The following is an 18,252-nucleotide window of genomic DNA, read 5'->3' as shown; positions in this document are numbered from 1 at the left end:
CTGAGCCTGCTGAGAGGGCAACTCTGCACAATGCCAGGCCTGAGTAAGGCATCCGTCTATAAATGCTGCTTCATCCATGCGTGCACATACAGAAAGAGCATACAGACCCAGGGAGAACAGACGTGAGCGGCTGAGGCTGGAGTTAATGAACTACTTTAGTGCAGAACAGAATATGTTCTGGGGGAGGGGAGGGAGACTATGGGGCGCCTGTGCACATACCGCTGGTGGTGCTGGGGGCAAATGGTGGGCTGGCCAGGACCCATGAGGAGAGACCCAGCCTGGAAACCAGCCTCTGCCCGTGTTACCTTGCAGGGTCTGATGCCTCACAAAAGGGCATGTCCTTGTCTGGTACAGGATCTGAGCCAGGAACACACGCTGAGCACTCCCCCCAAGGCTGCTGTCAGAGTACAAAGGCCCCCCACCCTCGACGAAGGCACTCTCGGCAGACTCGTTTCTGTAGAAACCACATGCCAGTGTCACGGCATCTGATGCTTAAGGAAGAGCAGTGCTCGCTGCTCTAATAGAGAACTGTGCCTGAACCCCCATGGTCCTGATGTCCAAAGGCTGGGGCCAGTTCAGTCCCTATGCTGCTGGCTTAATGTGTTAATCTTGTGTTTACGCTCTGTTGTTCTTTCAAGAAGGTGAAAATGTATTGACAAACCTTGTTTTGCTTCCAGCTCCTCCTGGGTAAGTTGAGGCCGCTTCTCTTCAATTACCACACAGGGTGGGGCGACCGCCAGGTTAGTGTTTGTAGTACTACTACAACTTTCTTGGCCTTCTTTGCCTTCTTCATCATCATCACTGTCATCATCTAGCTTAACACGATTTTTTTCCAGGGGAAGCAGATCATTTTCTTTGGCCTTGATTGCAAAGCTTATTGGAGCAAATGAAGCTAAAAAGAGTGAAAATGGTGATACAGTTTTAAATATGTGGAAGCACAAAGGAGAAACCCTCACAGGCCCCACCACACACAGGATCATCAGTTGGCGAGGTAACGTCCTGAGGCGAGCCACATGTCACGCAGAGGTTCTAGAGAAAGTGAGCAACACCTGTGTTGTCGAAATGGGTTGTTTTAAATGCACGCTGCATGCAGGGAGGCTGGGCTGGCTCACTGAGGGACCCCGTGCAAGCCTTGCCAGGGACACAGGTGCTGAGTGCGAGTCAGGGTTGCTACATTTGTAAAGGGTCAATTTTCATTGGGGTTTTCCTTCTTTTTCTGGGCTTAGCATATGGCTGAATTTGCATAGGTCAAACAGGCATATGATGCAACTCCACTAATGAAAAGATATTTCTAAAAAATCCCAACTCTGTAAATACTCTTTTCAAACAAAGGAGAAGTTACAGGATCCACTCCTTCATTCAGCAAACATTTTAAGGGGCATCCACTTCTGTGGGGCATCGTGTCAGACTACTTTATGGCTGTCACAAACTTTTAGGTGGTTCCATGTTCTCAAGAATATTTGGAAATTTTAAGAGAAATACAAAGGCCCAAAGGGAAACAATCTTCTTCCCCAACCCTTCATCCGCTCAACACTCACTCCTGAGTCACTCACGCCTATAGACACTATGGTAAAGGTAGTTGGTAATGATACCTAATTGATTATATTACAATATTTTACTCTTAAAAACCATGAATTATTGTTTACGAAGGATATTCAAGTAAAATATAGCGAAGAGAAATTTTAAAGTGCAGCGCAAATCAGCTAACTCTGAGAATGTAGGAAGTACGTTCTGGGTAGGTGTGCTCATCACACGACGCAGTTTTTGTACATGCTTGAAACTGTCCCTAAGAACGGCAGCTCTGTGGGTGACCGCACGTGGGGAGGGGTATGGCCCAGCTGGCCCCCGAGGGTCCTACTATCAGCACTGTATGGCACCACAGCCATGCAAGTAGTGCATGTAGTAGGTCCCCACTCCAGACCTCTGACATACAATGACGTCTGTCCACAATCAGGTCAAACTTGGGACACCCAGATGCTAAATGCTGGGAAGGGCAGAGCTGGAAAGTCAAATGGAAGATCAGCTCTGTATTGCCTGCACAGTGTTGTGCGCTGCTGCACAACAAGCTCTGCCCAGAGACCACACAAGGGTCACAACACAGTCAGGAGAGTCCACATTAACCACTGTACTGCGCTTATGCTAAAAGCAGTCCTATCTTCTGCAGATACACTGAAACATCTGCGGATGAAATGCTACAAGGTTGGGGACTCTGGGGGTGGACTCAAGCTCAGTCCTGGGGCTGGCTGGTGGAATGGGGTAGTGTGCTCATCACAGCACACTGCTTTTGCACATCTTCAAATTTTCTATGAGGAAAAATAATTAATATTAACCCTTTACTGCTCATAGTAATATGAACTCTTTAATGAATACAGGATCAACTGAACTTAAAGGTGAAAAAATTCTCTTAAATGTTCATTAAAATAGCTCACGGATTTGGGGCTACAGTATTATAGCTCAACACAACTTGACTCATTCTCAAAGCGTCTCTTCCTCCAAATTGGAAAAATCAGCCATCAATAAATGCATCATTTAAAACAAAAGCTTCTGAACATGTTCTGAAAGCTTCTGAACATGTTCTGTGCTAACACAACACCCATATGGACATTTGGCATTATGCAAAACACAAAGCCAAAGAACAGTTACGTGATGCAGACTCTAAAGCAATTTGGTAATGGAACGGACTAACAGGATAACCCACGGCCTCACCTCACCCAACCTGCAGCCTCACCAGGGATGCTGTCAGGCTCCCTGCTTGCAGACTGGGAACCAAGGCTACAAGGCCAAGTAACTTCCAATTTATTTGTTTTCCACAACTATTGCTGAGGGTTTATTTCTAGGAGTCCTTGAGCCCTGCGGTGAGTACTGGGCTGGACGCCGGGCTGGGCCACATGGGTCTGGGAGCGAGGGCATCCACGTGTAGCGGCCAGTCTTCTAGGGACCGCGTCCTATGCTTGTAAAGACAGTGAGAGTCCTCGCTGCCCTGAGCTTCTACCTCACTGAGCATTATGTTGAACTTTACCAAGTTGAGAGGCAAAAACCCAGCATTTTGTTAATGAAGAGACTTTAAAACTGTATTTACTTTCTTCCTTTGTAAGGGATCTTCCTGTGTCCTGGGTCTACTACTTTCTGCTGCACTGTCTTTTCTCATCAGCCAGTGAGCTCTTCCTACAGTGTGGACACTCCCCCTCCTCCTGCATGTAAGCAGTCACCAACATTTTGACATTCGTCATTTAATTTCGTTCAGATTCTGCCCCCGTCAGACCTCCTACTCTTTGAGATTTATGGCTTCAATTCTTACAAAAAAAATTACTTTTATTTTCTTCTATCTTTGTGGTATTTTTATTTTATTTTATTTTTTAAAGATTTTATTTTATTCATGAGAGGCAGAGAGAGGGAGAAGCAGGCTCCATGCAGGGAGCCCGACATACGACTCAATCCCGGGACTCCAGGATCACGCCCTGGGCCAAAGGCAGGCGCTAAATCGCTGAGCCACCCAGGGATCCCCACTTTGTGGGCTTTTAAAAAAAGATTTTATTTATCTGAGAGAGAGAGAGAGAGCGCGAGCGAGCATGCACCAGTGATCGTGAGCAGTGGGAGGAGCAGAGGGGAGGACAAGCAGACCACACACTCAGCACAGAGCCCCATGTGGGGCTCAATCCCAGGACCCTGAGATCACAACCTGAGCTGAAATCGAGTTGGATGTTGAACTGACTGAGACCAGGCGACCCTTTATGTTTCTTTTTACATTTAAATACATAACCTGTCTGGAACTATTGTTGTCGGGTGTGAGGTAGAAGTCGAATTTATTTGTCCTCCATAAGGGAGGGCCAGTTACTGTTGCCCTGGAGAAGCTTCACCACCCACGCTGCTGACACACTGGCGCCTGCTGGATGTCCACTGCTAGAGAGACGGGTGGTTTGTCTGCTCCTGCCAGGGGTGGTGCCCAAAGACTGCTGCTAAGCCTGGGGCCCCAGGCTGCCTTGTGTTCCCAAGGGGCTTTGGTGGCACGGGCTCCTCTTTCTCTCAGGAACAATCTCGACCCGACACAGTCCTGCCTGCCTCCTGTGTCCCAGGATGTCGCTGAGCAGTACATGCTAAGTTCTTCCAGACCTAACATCTGTCATGCTACCTCTTCCTGACATAGTTTTATCAATTTATACTTTCCCAATTTTTTCAGTTATTTTAAAAATCATACAAATCTAGGGTTATGTGTATTGTGCTCGTGGACTTGGAAAATCTGATTTTCCTCACCCATTGTATGCTATATATTTCCCTGTGCTTCTTTCTGGATCCAAGCTGCACACAGAATGTGCCATACGCCTCTTCCTACATCCCTGCTGGTTCCTGCTTTGACATGCGCCATTCACCCTCTCCTGTGTTCCTCAGATGCATTTTACACATAAGCATACAAGGCTAGGTAAGTTTTGGTTTGTTTTCACTGCATTTGATAATTTTTTGACGTGAAATATTCTCACTAGGAGTGTCAGGCCAGCCCAGTCAGGTAAGTGTGTGACTCTTGACCTCAGGGTTGAGTTCGAACCTCATGTTGCATGTACAGCTTACTTAAAAATAAAATAGAGGAGGAGGAGAAATACACATTAATCTCACTTTTTCTAATTATTTTGGAATGTTGATGCATCGTAAATGTCTGTGCCCAGAGCATCCAGAGTACTTTTCATTCAGAATTTCAGAAACACCTTAATTATCTATTACTATAGATAGCTACTTTATGCTATAAATGTGGGTCTGATTTGCCAATCTGCCTTTTCTCCAGCTGGGGGACAACCTGCCCATTTTTCTCCCTGGATGCTTCCCCGTCACCTCTATCTCCTCCCCTGGAAATCTGAGAGCAATCTTCAACTTGTCTCCTCATCTGGTGTGATTTTCAGGTTTTCGCTGTATTTGACCATCTGGAGGCTGTTCCTAAGCAACCTGTGTACATGTTAGACTACAGCTGCAGGTCCTGGCACCCAGTCACGCTGTTTCCCAGGCACCCATGTGCTTGGAGGTTCAACTCCGGACTGTCCCAGGTGTGGCAACTGTCCAGAACTGCGGGCCGGATCAGGCGAGATGGCATGCTGCTGCCAAATCTCAGGCTCTGAGCGGAGCAGGAGGGAAGGTGGCTGTGTTGTCTCAGCTGCCGTTGTTGCCAGATGATTGTGGCAGTGTGGAGGTGGCCCTGGCTGAAGGGCAACCCACATGCTGCCCCCTGGGTGCTCCCGCTGCTCTGGCCTCCCACCTGTCCCTCTGTTGCTGTTTGGGGGTCACTACCACTGAGTCCCAAAGTGTCCTTCTCTTCCCTACAACTGAAATTCCAGGTGAGCTGCTGTTCTTCTCAAACACAGATTGTAAGTACCTCCCTTACATCTGCAGCAACTGATTTTATTCTCTATTTATGATGTTCCTTTATTTCATTGAGAGTCTGCAAGTGTCCAGGAAGGGTGAGAGTTTCATAGGTGCGCTTAGGTAAGTCCTGGAATGGGAGGCTCAAAGATTCTTTTGTGGTCTTCTGATCTGAAGAGTTTCCCAGGTCAGTCAACCATGGGGCTGGTCTGGTTACTCCACATCACCACCCTACAAAGCAAGGCCCCTCGATGGAAAGCACTGGCACTTCTGCAGTCGCTACCTCCTTCTACCCTGTACTTGCTTGCCTCTGCCTCCCTTCTCCTACAGCTCTATGTGCTCCCATCAGTCCCAGCAACAACTCTAGGTGGTCCTCTGTGGGGTGTCCTCACAAAGTCACCAGCTGGATACAGTCACTTCGCTGACCTGGCACCTGAAGAGGACCAAAGACCCTGAGCCCCACGACCTGGTCCTGGCTGCCTTCCAGGCTGTTCCCTGCAGGCCCCCACCCCCCTACTACTCTGACCACACTTCCTGTGTGAGCCTGCATGCAGCTCCGGCCGCACGGGCTCTGCCTGGGATCGCAGCCCTGTCTTGGGGTGTCTGGGACACTCTCAATACCACCGTGCATCCCTCCTCTCCAAAGTTTCTCATCCCCACCATGTGGGACTCACTGCAGCTTCATATGTATGACCCAAACTGACTTCCCTGCTAATGTGCCCCATGGCAGCTCCCCCATCCCCACCACCGTTTTTTTACTGTATTGGCTCTTTCTGTGTATACCTGTCCTAACAGATGAAAAACCCCTTCAGAGAACATAAAAGGTGACAAAGTGGAGGCAGCAGAGCACAGCCTGGTCAAGGGCCTCAGGACACAGGAAGACAGCTATCTCACTGGTGACTCTGCACATGACTGTGGCTTCAGGCATCCCAGGAGGTATGAAACATCCTGTGCAATGTGTTGAACATTTCCATTAAACTTGGTAGAACAGACCATGAGACAAAGGTATACGACAAGCTCATATCCAAATGGCCCCAAATTCCAAATTAGGAAAGTATCATGAGGGAAGCTTTATCACAGCAACCTCATAGAAGTGGCAACTCCGCTTCCTGTGGTTAGGGGCGCCCTCCTCCAAGACCTGACATAACATCTGTGAGGATGAGATGGGCAATGGCGTACCTTTGACCAGCTTCCCATCTGCGACAGTCTTACTGGATGACGCCTCCTTCTTCCCTGTGGGGCCGCCTCTTCCTGTGTCAGATGAATCTTCACACGCACCTTCCTCCCCACCGTCACTTGGCTTTTCGGGAGCAGATTCTGCAGGAGCCTCTTCTGGTGCTGACACAGCCTAGAGATTAAACGTGACTATCAATGGCTCTGTTAGAAACTGCCTGGGGTCTGTCACAGACTTCACTTTGAAACTCAGGCTTGCCACCTTCTGATATAAGACAACAGAGAGGAGCACAAGGAGGTTTCCCCTCTGGAAGGACAGAATGTTTCTAAAGGCTCTAACACCGTCTTGGGGACCAACCACTCACTGTCTTTTCTTTGGAGACAGATGCCTGAGAATCCTTTCAGAATATCAGATCATGCCCATCGCCTGCACATGAATCATTTTTATTTAGTCTGAGCAATTACAGATAACAGTCTGAAGAAAGCCACTGATAAGCAAGGCCTACAACATTTACCAGAATAGGTTTGAACAAAATGTCAGGCCCCTGAAGGGAGTGGAGCAGGAGAAAGTATTACAAGGACAGGAGGAGCAGCATCCAGCAGGTGTTAAGAGTCCCACATGGGAGCGCTGCATGGGGGCGGTCTGCCCCCAGGATAAAAGCCACACCATGGACAGCGCTGTGCGGCGCCAGTGTTAGTTGTGAGCACACACTTCTATTTTATGTACAGATGTATATCTTAATGCAAAAGAAGTATGGTACATGGCCTCCACTAAAAGCTGTTAAAAATAATAGCCAACCAGGGATGCCTGGGTGGCTCAGTGGATGGGCATCTGCCTTCGGCTCAGGTTGTGATCCTGGCATCCTGGGATTGAGTCTCATATCGGGCTCCTCGCAGGGATTCTGCTTCTGCTTCTCCTTCTGCCTATGTCTCTGCCTCTGTGTCTCCCATGAATAAATAAAATTTTAAAGATAAAAATAATAGCCCCGAAACATCAAATGCTTAAAGAGATAGGATTCTTTGTTTAGAACATGCTGATCATCAATGAATTATGAATAGGGATAAGATTTTCAATAAACCCCAAAACCAGGCTTCACCCCTCCAAGACAGAGTAGAACCAATGAACTGTTTGCTATGTCCTGAGAAGAAGTACAAACTATTCTTACACCTATACACCAGCCAATACTGAGGATCCTGGTCTCCCAGATCCCTGCAGACAGATACCTGTGCACTCTCACCCCCTTCCTTCTGAAGGAAGAACTGCTTCTTGAACTCATAGTAGGCATTATACTGGTGCCAGGGCTGCAGGAACTCGAACCTAGGAGCAGAGATGAGGACGAATCATTAACGCAGACACGCATGTGCCAAGAGTAGCAACCAGGGCTACTACTGACAGCTTGCTGCAAGCAGACACCGTACACACGCTCTCCAATGACAGACTCCAGCCCCGTTACCACAAGAGCTGTGTGCGTAGTAGGATGGCTGGATCCTACCCACTGCTTGGGCAAGGGAGACTGAAGCATGGGGAGGTTAAAACGTTTTTTGGTGGTCACAGGGATCCATGCAACTGCTGGATGCCTTATACCTGATGCATGGAGCGCCGATTACATGGCAGACTTTTCTCCCCTTGCTTCTTTGTTTTGTGTTTGTTTATAAACACATATCTATTTTTTTAAACTATTTTTCTATCTGACATATATATCATACAATTTAAGTTTTTATTTTCAGCTCATTTGGTGAACATACAGTGTCATCTTAGTTTCAGGAGTACAGTGTAATGATTGAACACTTCCACATACCACCAAGTGCTCGTCACAACAGGTGCACGCCTTCATCCCCATCACCTGCTTCACCCGTCCCCACCCCCCCAAATGGCAGATTCTTGAAAAGCATGAACCCCAGCCTTGTTTTAGATAGCTTCATCATTCTTACTTCAACAAAACAAAACCAACAAAAACACACCACACAACTGTAAGCAATTCATCATATAAGCTGTGCTGACATAAACAGGGAGTAAAAATGATAAAGAACTACGTAGCTAGACTACAAACAAGCTTAGTACAACGCATATGCGTACCCACACACCCACATTCTGTTCTCACCTTTGATCATTTTTGGCGCGAACGCTGGTCTCAAACTTAAGGCCATTCCGAGCCACGTATTCTGCGAGCTTGTCAATCACAGGCTGAATGTCGGGGGGCGGGGGGATGATGGCCGCCACGGGAGCAAGTGCACTGCAGAGAAGGGCTTCATCACACTCACAGGCAGGGACCTCCTGAGACTGCCAGCAGGTGCACCAGTGGAGCACGCTACAAGAGGGCTCTGGGTGTCCCAGGCCACCCCAACACGCACGCGCGCACACATACACATACACGCACACACATGCAAGGAGGCTCTGAGCATGTCTTCAACTACAAACAGCTCATCAAAGTCAGTTCCTTGAACAAGCACCAAAATATCATTGCCAACAGTGAAAATGGGGTTTCATGGAAAAATGAGACTTAAAACCGTGGAAACAGGTTTATTTTCCCCCTAATGTTTCCCTCCAGTTATAAGCCAATTCTTAGAAGCAACCAAGAATAAGTTACTTGTTGATTCTTTTTCACATTAAAACAGAGAACGTGGGCAGTGCAGCTCAACATCCTCACCTCATGTCCCCTTTCTCAGCACGGTCACCATGCAGAACAGCCATGTGTTCTGTCAGATATCAACCACAGGCACCCAGAGCCCCTAACAAAGTGTCGACAACATACCTACCCCACAGACCTCTGGATGCTGGGGCCCATCCCTGCCCCACTGTGGTTTTTGTTCGACATTCAGCTGGTCTGGTGGCCAGCCCCCATCTGCCCATGGCTTCTGGGAGTCAATTCTATGGACTTTATAAAATTCTATGTTTCCTACAAGTCACTGCAGCTTCATTTCACCCTGATTTTACCCAGTAGTGCCCAACTGAGACATCAGCACGTCAGAAAGCCCAGATGTAGGGGGGTCAGGCGGCATGGGGTGCTAAGGACGCAGGGGTAATATGGGGGTTGTGGGGCACTAAGGACATGGGGATTATGGGGGGTGCAGGATGCTAAGACGTGGGGGTTATGGGTGGTAGTGGGATGCTGAGGATGCAGGAGTTGGGGGTGACATGGGGGTGCTGACTGGGAATTTTCTAAGTGTTCATGTCATGACAATTTCTGTTGCACCATCAACTCTGTAACTTGGGTATCTGGATACTTAAACCCTCAGGAAACAGAGACCCTCCACGAAACGCAAACTGAAGACCCTGAATGAGAGTAGAGAAGTGCCAGGCGATGGGAAGAAGTGAGCGTACCTTGTGGTGATGGTGGAGGTCACCCCACTACTCGTCTCTGCTGTGGTTGGCGGCGGTGGGGGTGTGGTCCCAGGGGGCGGTGGGGCAGTGGCCGTCACCCCAGCAGAGCTGGGCACAGCCACACCAGCAGGCAGGGTGCTGTAGTAAGTGGCCACGTCGACCCCCGGTGGGGGGGGTGCCAGGCAGTAGGTGCCATCTGGCAGCATGTAGTAGCTGTAATACATGGCAGCCACGGTCGCTGTGGAAAGACACGTGCAATGTCAATTCTGTGCATCTGCAACTACACTGTTCTATATTTTTGATACAAGAAAGGCTGCCCACCGGACACGTGATGTGGAGGAGCCAGGCAATGTTGGGACACCCCTGGGGACAATAGCAGTAAACATGCAGACAGGAGAAAAGTCTTCTCCAGCAGCAGCTGGCCACCGTGCCGATGAGCACGCATGCAGCTATAACGCTCTGCTCCTTTCCCAGTTATCTTCTGGGTGCTGCACTTCCTTTGGGCGATACTTCCCTTGTGTGCGTGCATCTGTAACCAGCATCCTGGCCCCCCAATGCGTGGCAGTTTATTTACCACATCCTCACGGATATAGGTCATTGGGTGGCTTTGCCGTCACAGACAGCAATGTACAACAGCTTCCTGTGTAGTTTGGGCACATGCAAGTATCTGCAGGGCAGTAGCCCACTGTTTCAATAATTAAAAGTCCTATAAGCTTATTTGTTTTTCTTTTTTGGAAAAATTCAAAACCAGCTAAATCATGGGAGAACCAATGATCCAATTAAGAATTGTGGATATGCAAATGGTTCTGACTACATTGAGATTTAATTTCCTTTTTGTTGGAGAATGAAAAAATCTTTCCAATTAATGAATTTTATTTTGATTTTTCAATTAGTTAACTTTAAAACAAGAACGTTTAGCAAGAGCAGATGCTTCACCCTGACCCTGGCTCCCAATAATGTGTGCTACACTGGCAAACAGCAGTGGGATAGCAGTATGAGCAGCGAGGCCCCAGCCTTACCACCTGAGGCTGGAACCAGGGACCAGTGAAGTGGCTGCAGGCCCACCCACAGCTGCTAACAGCTCGCTCCTTGTTACCTGCATGTGTGAACTCCCAGCTTGTTCTCTCTCAATGTCACATACCAGCCATGGCTACATATTCACAATGGCATCCTGACAGTTTATGGTAAGACACAAGGTCCCCACAGAGTTCTCAATCACATTGCTGCAGGAGGGCAGGGACCACCTGAAGCCGCTGGCTGGAGGCGGAGGCTGAGGCAGTGGGGATGGCAGGGAAGGTATGTTCGCTCTATAGCATGTAGCACGCAGCGTTAGTCGGATGGACAGAAGGATGCACCGGTTCCAATGGAAGCTTTTCCTCACCAAGCGAGGCGTTCACACACAGCCTATGCCTGTGATGTACAGCATCCTCCTTGTAGGAATGGAACTGCAGTTCCCATGTACCCGCCTTTAAGCAATCAGGCTACCAGAGTCCTTCTTCTCAGTCCCTAGGCAGAGCCACCCCACAGATAGGGAGACGATGTGGCCTCGGTGAGAACAGAGCATACTGACCCTGACCTGCCTTGGAGAACAACCTGTATGTAGTCCAGCGTCTCTGGGAGAGGGGGTGGGACTCCTGTTACTGCCTAGTCCAGGGTGTCACATCTCAGTGGAAGGACACTCCACTCCTGTCAGTCCGTCAGTCCAGATAGTCAGTCTGATATTGTGTAAGCCAGAATACACTTTAAATCACAGCCACAACCAGTGAGCCGCGTGAACTCACAAGAACAAAACAGCTTAGAGGTTTTGACTAACAGTGTATGTCAGGCAATTGCAATGTAACGCGTTCTTCATGTAACGGAATAAATGGTTTTCAAAACCAAGCACTGTCCCTTTGAAAATATTCATACGCAGATTAACCATCAGTTCATAGGACTTTCCTGAAGTGACCATCATGCTAAATCAAAACAGTGTTAAAGACAGCACTCCTGGCAAGATGGCAGATTATCTCAGGAATCCACCCTCAGAATACTGGCTGAGGGGCACTGGCTAAGACAGAGCAGAAACTCTGAGTGCTGAGCTTACAAAAACAGAAGGCTTTGTTGCCAGGTATGAAAATAAGACTGCACACCTGAACCTGAATGCACCCCAGACCTAGGCTGCCCCAGGACCACAGCAGGAGGTTGCACGCAGTGGGAGACCCTGGCCTGGCATCCCCAGCAGGCCTGCACAGGCAGCCCACTCCACCCTCTCAGACAGACATGCAGCGAGCTTCTAGCAGAGTCTTCATCACACTTCACAAAGGCAAACAGGAAATTTCACAATTTCCATTTATCTAAAAAACAATGCTGACAGTCACCCAATGTCACTGTCTAGTGAGATGTGAGGAGGCTCAATGGCCAGCAGACTTGTTGCTATGGAAATGCAGGTAGCACAATGGGTTACTCTGGGGCCCGGGTGTGACAGTGACGGTGAACCACAGCCCGTCACCCATGCCTCGCCTTTCCCAGAGCCTCTAGGCTTCACTCCCACTCTGGGTCACCTTGCTCCCTCACTTTTGACGCCAGCACATCCACACAGTATCTTCTATATGACGTGTCCTCCCCCTCCCCCTCCAGCTCCCGAAGTTTGACTGCCAGTACCTCCCCCACCTAAGGTCTGTCCATTCCAGGGGCCCCTGCTTGCACAGGGCGCTCCCCTGCAAACAGCAGTGCCACGGCACTGCTAGCATCTGAGGTTTCCAGTGTATGGCCGGCAGTTGCCCAGCATTAGTAAGTGAAGCCAGCTGCCAGCAAGGCCTGTGAGCCTTCCCAAACACCCTTGTGCTAAGATATGAGGGCTCACTGACTCCTCACTCTTATTATAGAGTGAATGCACTTGAAGCCACAGACCCTTTAAAATGACCATCAGAGTGCAGTCACTCAGAGATTCCCACGAACACCAAGTTTTGTGCTTCCTTAAGCTCATCATCACATCTTCATGACAGGGTGCAAAGTCCCAAAGGGCTCCTCCCACTCTCTTTACCACTGGGCTTCCGTGACATAACACACCTTACTAGGGTTGCTGTACTCTGGATTTTAGGTTGAATTTTTGAAAGATGAGTGGGTTTTACAAGAAAGTTGAATGCCAATGGTGTTACTGGCATCATAAGCACCACAGATACCTACTCCAGATGAATCCAAAAAGGAAGTTCCAATAGGCACCTATGTTTTTGTAAGGGCAAATGTAGCTGTTATGAAAAAAATCAAGCTGCTTCAGTGTAAAGCATATCCGAGTGCACCTCCTTCTCAGTTCTGCACCTGCTCAGAAACATACAGAGCGACGTAACACAAGGTCAGATAAACATGCCTAATTACTGTCCAAACCCCTTCTATTCAACTGGCTTTCCACAAAAATCAGAGCTAATTTGCTGATATTTCATGCAATCTTAATCTCATATAAATTTAACTCCAAGAAGGGAATCCTGGTGTTTAAAGGGTTCTCGTAGGGCAGCCTGGGTGGCTCAGCAGTTTAACGCTACCTTCGGCCCAGGGCCTAGTCCTGGAGACCCGGGGTCAAGTCCCACGTCTGGCTCCCTGCATGGAGCCTGTTTCTCCCTTGGCCTGTGTGTCTCTGCCTCTCTCTCTCTCTCTCTCTCTCTCTCTCTCTGTCTGTCTCTCATGAATAAATAAATAAAATCTTTAAAAAAAAAAAAAACACTTTATAAAAAAAAAAAAAAATAAAGGGTTCTCGTAGATCAGGGGGCTGGTGAGCAATCCCTTCTGTGTAAAGAGCCAGTTTGGAGAAGACAAATATGTGTCTGTATTAAGAATGAAAATGCCGGGGGATCCCTGGGTGGCGCAGCGGTTTAGCGCCTGCCTTTGGCCCAGGGCGCGATCCTGGAGACCCGGGATCGAATCCCACGTCGGGCTCCCGGTGCATGGAGCCTGCTTCTCCCTCTGCCTATGTCTCTGCCTCTCTCTCTCTCTCTGTGTGTGACTATCATAAATAAATCAAAAAAAAAAAAAAAAAAAAAAAAAGAATGAAAATGCCTTTAGCAAATGCTGTGGAGCAAACAATTTATCTTAAAAAACCAATCTATTTTATTCATAAAAGATGTCACAACGAGGGAATGTGACCAATGGAGCGTCTGTGAGCGGCAGCCATGAATGAGACAGCTGCCGGGCCTGCATGTTGCTGCCCTACCTGTCCAAGCCCAGGTGAGCACTTGGCCTCTGGGCTGCCTCCACTGGACTAGCAAATGGCCCTCCCCATGCACCTGAGGGACCTTCCGTCAGCTTAATGGCTTTAAGTCCTCTCTGTGCTTGAGGATTCCAGAAGTCCTATCTCTAGCTGAGCTGAACTTATCCACAATGAACTGACCATTCCACATCCCCACTGGGCCATCTCCTAAACAATTCACATGGGCTCGGTCCAGATCAGGATCCCTGCCTCCTCATCACACACCTGCTGGCTCAGGAGGTGGCTGTGCCATGCCTCCTCCTGGTGGGTCAGCTGCACTGTACACTCCCTCCCAGACCCCTGCTCTAAGGCTCTAGGAGCCCTGCCTGGACCAGACAGAGCTGCTCCTGCCTGGAACCCTCTTATCTCTCCCCACCCAGAGCCCAAGCCAAGTTCCCTGCCTCCTGTCCCACCACTCCTGTGTCCCATTCTCCTCAGGCCCCTGGCTTGGAGGACCTCCCTGACTATGTCCATGATGGAAGGAGCCTTGTCCCAGCATGGCACAAGCACAATGCCAATCTGCTAGTGACTATGAGTTACATGCACAAGGATAAGAAGTGGAATGGTGGAAGGCTTCTCTGCAGCAGCAAGGGCCACCATGTCCTAGTGTCCCAAACCTTCCAAAGCCCCAGGGACAGTATTCAGTGCACAATTGTAGGCCTGTTCAAACTACCTACCATATGCAAGAGCAGAATGAGGGCATTGTCAAACATTCTAGAACTAAAATATTTGTGTGGATTCGAGACCTGCACCGTATAGCCCAGGGACGATGTCAAGTAGGCGGGGAGGCTGGGGCTATAGACGCAGATCTGTATTGACAGGATGTGGGAACATTTCCTAAGAATGCAAACAACAACATATTTAAGAGCTGGATTTTACCAAAACTGGTCTTTGCTATAACTTTAAAGCCCGTAGGGCTTCTATAAAAAAAAAAAAATCAACAAAATGAGGACATTCATATTCAAGTAAAGTCTCTCACCAACTCTGGGATAGAGCAGGGGCTTGCAGGTGTTTCCAAAAAGAGCCAGATGGTAAGTATGTTACTACTCTTTGTGGGGGCATGATATAGATACCCAGAGAATAAGACAAAACTAATTCCCACACATTTTATAATGAATTTTGGATGAAATTTCAAATATAATAAAAATATCTGAGTGGGTTTTTGGGAGAAGAAGATGAATACAAGTATATGAATGGCAAGAATGGCACTTTTCATGAAGAATGCAGTGTGTCCCCCCCCCCCCCCCCCCACTCCGTGCACTGCCCACCTGGCAGCTTCTGGTCACCCTAGCTATGCCAGCCCCTCCTCTCCACAAACTGGAATGTTTCTGTTTTCCAAAAGTCAAACTTTCCTGAAGGGCTGTTTAGAGATGCTCTTACAACCTCAATGCTTAATAACTTCAAAACTATTTTCAAGCCTATGAAAAAGTCACAGGAGTAACACCGGTCCTCACTCCCCACCATTATGTGAGCTTTCCTGTATTCCCTTCCCTTCTGTGACCATATGATGAGAGATTTCTGACACGGGTGGATTCCATGGAGAGGATGGTATGCATATTCCCGAACACTGGGGTGGGAGGGCCTGATTTCCCTGTACACGCCCCACTCTTCACCACAGCAGGACCACAGCCAGAGCGCCCTTCCCGGGTAGTCACCTGCTGACAGACCAGTGGAATAAGTCACTTTCGTGGTGATTGCACTATGTAACATAAGACTCTGTAAGACTATCCCTTCTGCTGAAAATAAACCTTAACAAAGGTTTTCATCAGCATCTAAAGATTCAGATCCTGGTCAGTATCAATCTCACAGGCAGCCTACTTGACTGGAGACTTTCTTCTGCTCACACTTAAAAGAGCTATGCTCTCTTCACACTGAGGACCTTTACTCCAGGAGAAGTCAAACACTAGGCCCCAAGAACATAATTCAACAGTGATTTCTAGTATTATTGAGGTTTGTATTCCTCTCATTCACTCGATGACTGCTCACCCCAGCCCCAAGACTTCCAGCTTTGCCTCATGGACTTGGACCATCTGTGCGAGTTCCTGAAGGGCCCCTGTGACCACTGTGTTTCAGGCAGGGTGCTGATCTGCTGGCTCTCCAGAATATAGAATCTCATGTTCTGGGGAAACCACAGTTAAGCCAACAATCCCTACAATGCTAAGTTCACAGTTGTGTTTTTATTTTTAATTTTTTTTTATAAATTTACTTTTTATTGGTGTTCAATTTGTCAACATATAGAATAACACCCAGGGCTCATCCCGTCAAGTGCCCACCTCAATGCCCGTCACCCAGTCACCCCCACCCCCTGCCCACCTCCCCTACAGTTGTGTTTTTAAAACAAAAAAAAATTTTTAGTACAATTGACACACAACATAAATTAATTTCAGGTGTAAAAAATTTTTTTAAAAATTAATTTCAGGTGTACAACATAATGATTTGGGTGCCTGGGTGGCTCAGTTAGTTAAATATCTGCCTTTGGCTCAGGTCATGATCCTGGCATCCTGGGATGGAGCCCTGCATTGGGCTCCCTGCTCAGTGAGGAGTCTGCATTTCCCCCTCTGTCCCTCTCCCTGCTTGTGTTCTCTCTCAAATACATAAATCTAAAAAAAAAAAAAGTGATTCAAAGTTGACAGTTTTTAAGTAAAAGAGTATTAATGCCCTGCCCATCTCCCCAAATACTTGAAAGCATTTATTATTTGGATCATCTCACAATGTATCTGAATATGTCCAAACTCATTACTTGTTACCACAAAGCTCCTCCCAGTCACCTTTTAATTACTCCCTCCAGACAACCCAGTGTTAAAAAAAAAAAATCTCCCACAAAAGAAGCCTTGTCTCAGTCACCAAAGTAGACTAGGAAAATCTGAACAGCTTCTGCAGTGATGCAGAATGTCATCTATAAAGCTGGGAAACTGCCCAAACCAATCAGTTTTATAATCTACAAATACAGGACTCAGGGACTTTAGCCCAGTGTTTATTTTTTTATTTTTAAAAGATTTTATTTCGTTATTCATGAGAGACACACAGAGAGAGAGAGAGAGAGAGAGAAAGAGAGAGAGAGAGAGGTAGAGACACAGGAAGAGGGAGAAGCAGGCCCATGCAGGGACTCCAGGATCATGCCCTGGGCCAAAGGCAGGCTCTAAACCGCTGAGCCACCCAGGGATCCCACTAGCCCACTGTTTAAAAGCAATTGCTCTCTTTCTGGCAAATAAAACCTTCTTTTAGAAGGCCTGTCTCTACCCATTACTTAAAGTCTTTATCAGTGACTCATGTAAAAAGTTTCAAGTTTTTAGTACTGTATTAGGTTTGGAGGCCTGTTACATAAACACAGGTTCTAGGATCTCCAAGGCAGCAGGAACAGGGATAAGGAGGAAGCACCCAGAGCAAAGGATTGGGAGATGACCAGGAAAGGGCGCAGAGCCATGCAGGCCCCCACAGCCAGGCAAGGCAGCCACGACCACAGTCTGGATGGAAACGGAATGCAAGCAACCTTGAATTTTGGGAGCCACAGATGAACCGAGTGAGACAGTTCTATCAAGCACAAAGAAAAGGAAAGAAAGCCACCACTGAGACAGAAGGGGCCGAGCTATGCTGTGTGGTGACTGCACTTGATGCCTGTCTCTGTGCAGTCCGGAAGAGCCCAAAGAGGGTCTGACATGTTTATACAGGAGGGAACAACACATTTCATGACATAAACGTTCTGGGAAATTCAAGTTTCGGTGTTCGTGCAGCCTGGCCACACCCCCTTGCGACCACCTGTCCAAGACACCTGTCCAGCTGCAATGGCAGAGGCGTTGACAGGTCATCGGGACCTTCCAGCAAGTCTGCAGAGCCTGCTGCAGCCCTGAGAGAACAGAGGCCCCCAAACCACACTTTTATGGAACCAACACACTTTAAACTGCAGCGGACAAATGTGACTAAGAAAGCAGTGACACGGAAGAAGATGGACAGACACACGCCAAACACCAAGGAGAACCAGGGTACAACAAAACAGAAAATGGTACAGAAGAGAAAAATGAAACAAAAGGACACTGATATCTTTTAAGCAGAGAAGCTCACAACTAGAAGAGAACTGGCAACGAGAGGCACATGAGGAAAGTTTCCCAGAATGAGAACTGAATTTCTGAAAGGGTGCAGGACATGCCCCAGGATGACTGGGAAACGCCCCAGGTCACCAGGCATCCTGCCTGAATGT

General features: G+C 48.0%; 1 protein-coding gene across 2 annotated transcripts in view; it reads right to left on the bottom strand.

Annotated features, from left to right (window-relative positions):
• The window catches only part of LOC121475405 (splicing factor SWAP), a 70,322-nt gene that overhangs the window by 29,433 nt on the left and 22,637 nt on the right, over window positions 1-18,252 (bottom strand). For both annotated transcript variants that reach the window (XM_041728663.1, XM_041728664.1), the window contains exons 8-12: window positions 9,839-10,076; window positions 8,619-8,750; window positions 7,741-7,834; window positions 6,523-6,691; window positions 662-892 (exon numbers count right to left, since the gene is read on the bottom strand). In XM_041728663.1, coding sequence (XP_041584597.1) covers window positions 662-892; window positions 6,523-6,691; window positions 7,741-7,834; window positions 8,619-8,750; window positions 9,839-10,076 — 864 coding nt within the window. The remainder of the gene's footprint in view (window positions 1-661; window positions 893-6,522; window positions 6,692-7,740; window positions 7,835-8,618; window positions 8,751-9,838; window positions 10,077-18,252) is intronic.

Source organism: Vulpes lagopus, chromosome 14 (assembly GCF_018345385.1).
Source record: "Vulpes lagopus strain Blue_001 chromosome 14, ASM1834538v1, whole genome shotgun sequence".
In the NCBI taxonomy this organism is placed as follows: Eukaryota; Metazoa; Chordata; class Mammalia; order Carnivora; family Canidae; genus Vulpes; species Vulpes lagopus.
Note: the sequence above shows the minus strand (reverse complement) of the source record. Positions and strands in the feature narration are given on the sequence as shown.